Source organism: Lagopus leucura, unplaced genomic scaffold, assembly GCF_019238085.1.
Source record: "Lagopus leucura isolate 7727_CA_CO unplaced genomic scaffold, USGS_WTPT01 Super-Scaffold_100048, whole genome shotgun sequence".
Classification (NCBI taxonomy): domain Eukaryota; kingdom Metazoa; phylum Chordata; class Aves; order Galliformes; family Phasianidae; genus Lagopus; species Lagopus leucura.
In genome coordinates, this window is record NW_024962294.1 from 418,427 (window position 1) to 424,658 (window position 6,232).

General features: G+C 64.6%; 1 protein-coding gene across 1 annotated transcript in view; it reads left to right on the forward strand.

The window, feature by feature from the left end:
* The window catches only part of ADGRB2 (adhesion G protein-coupled receptor B2), a 68,465-nt gene extending 64,843 nt beyond the window's left edge, over positions 1–3,622 (forward strand). The window contains 9 exon segments of the mRNA XM_042884999.1: positions 378–452; positions 1,108–1,279; positions 1,348–1,443; positions 1,582–1,621; positions 1,776–2,401; positions 2,659–2,694; positions 2,961–3,065; positions 3,163–3,216; positions 3,345–3,622. Coding sequence (XP_042740933.1) covers positions 378–452; positions 1,108–1,279; positions 1,348–1,443; positions 1,582–1,621; positions 1,776–2,401; positions 2,659–2,694; positions 2,961–3,065; positions 3,163–3,216; positions 3,345–3,515 — 1,375 coding nt within the window. The 3' untranslated portion in view covers positions 3,516–3,622.
* Positions 3,623–6,232: the final 2,610 nt, after the last annotated feature.

The window sequence follows — 6,232 nt, forward strand, 5'->3', positions numbered from 1 at the left end:
TGGAGCAGAATTTGTCACACCGGTGGGAGGTGGGACTGAGGCTGGAGCAGCCCTTTTGCAGGGGGCTTTGGGGGCAGCGCATGGGGAGGGGGCTGTCACCCCAGGGAGAGGGGCTGTGGACCCCCCTTGCTGCCGCTTGGCCACCGCTGCAAATCATTAACAGCTCTGCTGCCCCAACTAACCCTCTCTCTCTTTCTTTTTCTCCCTCCATTTGCTTTCTGCCCACGTCCATCCATCCGTCTGTCCATCCATCTGTCCCTCCCGCTGCCCCCCTGCCTTGTTGTCCCCTCCTGCCCCCCCCTGCGTGGCCCGCTCCTGGCCGCGGGGTGCCGGGGGGGTGGTGGGCACGTAGCTCGAAGCCCCCCCCCCTGCGGCAGCCTGCTGCTGAAATGCACCAAGTGCGGCGTGGTGTCCAGCGCGGCCATGACCTCCGCCACCGCCAGCAGCGCCATGTTAGTGCCCGCCACGCGCCCGCTGCGTCCCCACCCCGAGCACAGCCTGTACCGGGGTGGGAGGAGGGGGGGTCGGTACTTGGGGTGGATGCTGGGCACCCCCGTGGGGTCGGGGATGGGGTGTGAGACAAGGCTGTGTGCTCGGGGCGGCCCCGGGCGCGGGGTCGCGTGCCCCCTGCAGCCATCCCCCCCGCATGGCATGGCTTCTGCCATCACCTCATCACCAGGGTCGGGGCATGGGGGCTCTTCTCCTCCCGCTTGGAGTGTGGGGATTGGGGGAGGGCAGCATGGGAGCCCTTTCCTGGCGCTGAGACCCCGGGTGCTGGTGGGACCCCCATCCACCTGACGTCCCTATTGCAGGGGACGCATCCCCAAAAGGCAGTGCCAAATACCTCCCTTTGTTCTACGGGAGGGTGAGGGCCACTCCGCGGCCCCCAGCGCCCTGGGACTGATGGGGGGACAAGGAGCTCCCATGACCCTCACCCACACGTGGGTGAGCACCGGACTGGGGACCATGACCAAGAAAAAGGGGACCCGGGGGAGTGCTCGGATGCTGCACGTGTGGGTGCAGCAGTCGGGGAGCAGTCGGGGTCTCGGGGCTGTGTCAGTGCACCCCACCGGTGGGCTCACCCCCTGCCCTCTCTCCCTGCCCCAGGGCATCGCTGTGGAGCTCCTGCGTGGTCCTTCCCCTGCTGGCGCTGACCTGGATGTCGGCCGTGCTCGCCATGACCGACCGGCGCTCCATCCTCTTCCAGGTCCTCTTCGCCGTCTTCAACTCCGTCCAGGGCTTCGTCATCATCACTGTGCATGGCTTCCTGCGCCGAGAGGTGGGCCAGGGGCGCGGGGGCACCCCACTGCCTGCGGGGGACCCCCATCACCGGCTGTGTCCCCGCAGGTCCAGGACGTGGTGAAGTGTCAGATAGGGGTGTGCAGGAGCGAGGAGAATGAAAACTCGCCCGACTCCTGCAAGAATGGGCAGGTGCAGATCCTGGTGAGCGCGGCAGCGCCAGCGCGGAGCAGGCAGGGACCCCCGTGTGCCCCGCAGGTCCCCAAGATGCATTCACTTCCCCACCTCTCTCTCTCTTCTCTCTTTCTCTTTCCCTTTCCCCCTCTTTCTGTGTTTTTATAGACAGATTTTGAAAAGGACGTTGACCTGGCATGTCAGACAGGTGAGGGCTCCCTGTGCTGTGCGCGGGGGTTGGGGACATCGCCGCTCCATGCCATGGAGAGGGCATGATGCTGATGTGATGCCGGCATGTGGGGGCTTGCTCCTTGTTCCCCACCCACCCAGAGAACCCCCTCCAACCCCCTGTCTGCCTGCAGTGCTCTTCAAGGAGGTGAACACCTGCAACCCTGCCACCATCACTGGCACTTTGTCGCGCATTTCGCTGGATGGCGACGAAGACCCCAAGCTCAACACCAGCTCCGAGGGCAATTTGGGCTTCTCCAGCCTGCCGGGCAACATCCCCACTGCCAGCATCCTGGTGCAGGTGCCCAAGATGACACCCAATGTGGTGGCGGGTTTGGAGCTGGGCGAGCCGCCGGCGCAGCTGGAGGCACAGGGTCCTGTCTACCTGTGCACCGAGAGCAGCCTGCGGCCCCTGGAGTATGGCTGGCTGCGGGCGCCAGAGCCGCCAAGGGAGAGCGATTACATGGTGCTGCCACGCCGCAGCCTGCAGCCCTTCCAGCGCGAGGAGGGGCCCAGCACTGAGGAAGGGACCCCCCGTCCCACCGGGGCAGGAGAGGGGGATTCCTACCCCGGCTTTGTCTCGGTGGAGCACGTCAACGTGAACCTGAGCCAGCCCTACGGGACGGTGAAGCACCCCTACGGGCTGCAGTTCAAGCAGCACCCCACGGTGCGGCAGATCCTGGCGTCGGAGCTGTCGGAGCGCAGCCGCACCATGCCGCGCACCGTGCCTGGCTCTGCCATGAAAGTGGGGTCCCTGGAGGTGAGCGGGAAGTGAGGAGGGGCGCAGGGCTGGGTGTGCGTGGGGAGGGAAGCAGTGGGGAGAAGGGTGGTGAGCGTGCATGAGCATATATGTGTGTGCCAAGGGCTGCAGAGCTGCCCTGTTCCCGTGCTCCCTGCCTGGCACCTGCTGTGCTGGGGATGGCTGTGTGACGCCCGAGGCTCTGCCTTGGCCTGCAAAGACCTTTCCTTGTTCTTGTCCCTCTCCTCCCCACTGCTCTGTGCATCCCCCCACCCCAGAGGAAGAGGTTGCGGTACTCCGACCTGGATTTCGAGGTGAGCAGTGGCAGCGGGCTGTGGTGGGGCAGGGACCCTCAGCTGTGCCACGTGGGGCAGATGGGGCAGAGCCAGGCTGTAAAAACATCACACCTGGCACTGCAGAATGCTGACTGCCTGTCAGATCTCCAGCAATGGGTGGGAACATTTTGGTTTGGTGGGACGGGGCATCGCTCACAGCCGGTCTGTCCCTGGGTGTCCCCACGTGGCAGCTGTGCGCCCATGGGTGTGGGTGCGTGTGCTGAGTGCTCTTCTGTCCCCTGCAGAAGGTGATGCACACTCGGAAGCGTCACTCTGAGCTCTATCATGAGCTCAACCAGAAGTTCCACACGCTGGACCGGTACCGGGCGCCAGCTGCCGGCACCATCAAGGTGAGTTCTGGGCTCCAGGAGAGCTGGACACACAGGGGGGATGTGGGATCCTGGGCTGTGGGGGGGCTGTGGGGCTGAGTGCTGCCTCTTTCTGCAGCGAGAAAAGCGATGGAGCGTCTCATCAGGTGGTGGGGAGAAGAGCGTGGCCGCTGTAAGTGCGGGCTGTGTGTGAACAGGGATGCAGGGGCACACGGGTGGCTGTGCCCCCTATAGGGCTGGAGCTGTGCAGTGCCACACACCGCAGCCCCGCTCACCCCGCAGGACACCGCTGGCCCCGAGGACCCGCAGCCGCCGGCCGCGCCGCCCAAGCCCTGGAGCACATTCAAGGCGATGACTCTGGGCTCGCTGCCCAGCGCTCACCGGGACCGCCTGGAGCTGCGCTGTGCGGACTGGGAGGGCCCCTGCGCTGGTCTGGATGCGGCCGATGGGGACTTCCAGACGGAGGTGTGAGCCCCGCGCAGGACCAGCTCGGACGCTGTGTTACTCCGTCCTCCTCTGCGCCCGGGGGGATCCCAGCCGTCGGAGCCATCCCCGCGGGGGGACCGCGCACCCCACACTCACCCACCGCTCACTTGCGCACCCTCCCGGCCCCCCCCGGGCAGGACCGGCCGCCGAGGCCCTGGCATCTCCGTTGTTTTCTACCGGGATGTTTCTTCACGCAGTGCACCGTGTGCACGCGCGCGGCGGCCCCGGGCACCCCACGCCCCCCACGCTGGGTAGTGGAACCGCGGCCGGGCGCCCTCGCCCCGTGGCCGCCCCCTCCCAGCCGTCCCCGCCGTCCCCACCCCACGGGGCAGGTGCTGTCGTTGTTGGAAATAAAAGTTCACTCTCTGTGGAGCCGCGGGGCCGCCACGCGGTGCTTCGTGTGCCACCTACGGACGGAGGGATGGCGCTCGCTGGGGACGCGTCTGTCCCAGCCCTGCCTGCTGTGCCCTGGATCCTGAGTGCGGTTCAGCCCACCCTGACGCACTGCTGTGCAAATGAGAGCAGGAGCTGAGGGTGCTGAATGACACGGTAATTAATCTGCGAGCAAACTTTGGAGGCTGCTGGTGCCCGGGGCAGGGACAGGGGCACAGTCTGAGGAGGAGCAGAGGTGGGGCCCATTCTTGTGGGGCCCGAGGGGAGGACCGTCCGTGTGCTGCATCCGTGGGGAGCTGCACAGTGCAGGGGCAGGATGCAGACCCCCGGGGCGCGGGTCTCTCATCCCCTGGTCGTCCCACTGAGCACTGACTGCATGGCCCAGCTTATCCCAGTGCTGACTGGTTTGGGGCTGGGCTGCAGGCTGCATGCTGAGAGCGAGGCAGTGCTGGGCTGGGGCCAACTCCAGTTGTGCAACACTGGGGACCGCAGCCTCGGCGCAGGGACTGCAGCTGGGGTTTCCAGGGCACTGCTGCAGGATGGGGGCACGCAGCTCCCTGACACTGCACGCTGCTCTCTGGGTCACGGCGCTCATTGCTCAGAACAGCAGCCATGTCCTCATGCTCTGGTTGCTTGCTCTTCTCTCCACCACCCCACATCCAGCCCAGCCCAAACTTTGGGGCCGGCTCTGGTTCCTATCTTTCCCTTCCCAGCCCCAGGCAGCAGCAAGCAGCAGATCCTGGGGCATCTGGTGGCAATTAGCAGCTTTCATTACTCATGGAGACGCCATATGGGTGAGGGAACGGAGCCCGCCCTGGCGGTGCAGGATTGCAAAGGGGATGGGAGGGAGTGACGTTCCGTAGGGCTGGGGATGCATAGGAGGGAGCGCGGGGGTCTTCAGCCCCAAATCCCGTTGGTGGGTGCACGAGGTGTGAGTGGCGTCCGGGGGAACAGGCTTGGAGAGCATCACAGCCATTTTCCATCTGAGCCGCTGTGTGCCACAAAGACCCGTGCCAAAAATGTTTGGTTTTGGGGGGGCGGAAACGATGGAGAAAACACTGCGATGCTGAGCAGCCGGCACGGAAAGTTCCTCTGCTCGGGTTTGAGCGCCTCCGCCTTTGTGGAGAAGCACTTCCACCAGAAGAGACAAAGCTGCTGCTCCAGCGCCACAAACCCGGAATTCACACCGCAGGAATTCCGGGCTGGCACGAGCAAGGGGTGGAGGCGGGGAGCCCCGCGGTGACGACGCTGCACCGCATGACGCTCCATCGGAGGCAAATTGTCTCCAGCTTGAAAATTGCAGCGCTCTGCTCGGGGTCGGGTTTCTTGGCCGCTGGTGCTGCTGATTCTTGGAAATCCAGCTCGCCTCGGCGCTTCCCGGGGGCCCGCGGTCTCTTCCCATCCTTGCTCCAGGGGGATGGTGGGGGGACATTTGCTCTCTCAGTGGAGCTTGAGGCCGCCATCCCCACGGAGCCTTTGGCAGAAGGCAGCAAAAAGCCATCCCTGAGCCTGCCCCATAGCTGGAGGAGCAGGATGCAGTCTCCTGCCCCACGTGCTGGCATGGAACGGCACAGAGCTGCGGTCACCTCTGTGCTGTGGCTGTCCCCACGCTCTCCATGCCAGCAGAGTCCCTTTGTGCCACCGCACCGGGAACAACCAACCAGAACGGGAAAATTGAGGCACAGTGGGACCACCCCCAACACGACCCACAGCTGTGCCAGCAGCACCGAGGGGCGAGAGGACGCTCCCAGGCTGCAGCCAGGTGCCGGTGCCCTGCTCGAACCCGCGTGGAGCCGCTGGGAGGCTCTGCAAAGAGAGCAGCTCAGAGTGAATAATCACCCACTAAAAAGGAATGATAAAAGTTTCGTGATGTTTCATACCCACTTGCTTTAATTAGCCTTAATTGCTACAGTAGGCAAGCTGCAGATGAACTGAGCGCTCTGTCACCGCATCTCAGGGGCTGCCGGGTGGATAAACGGCACCGCACCGCTCCAGCAGCAGCGCTGCCTGCTCTGCCCCAGACAGCTTATTTACTGCGGGCTGAATAAATATCAGTTGTTAATTAGAGCGCGCTTATTGAGATGCATGCGTCCCTAACACACATTTGTAAAGCTTCAGTGTAAATAGATTCGTCCTAATTTGGGAGGGAAGCGGTCGAGCAGAGGCGCGGCGGTGCTGCGTTGCAGTGGGGTGAGGGGACGCAGGGGATGCCTGGGGCTGATGCGCAGCTCATGGGGGGCAGTGCTGTGCCGTGGGGTCTGCATGTGGGTCCCAGGGCTGGGCCTGAGGGAACTGTGAGCACAGGGGCA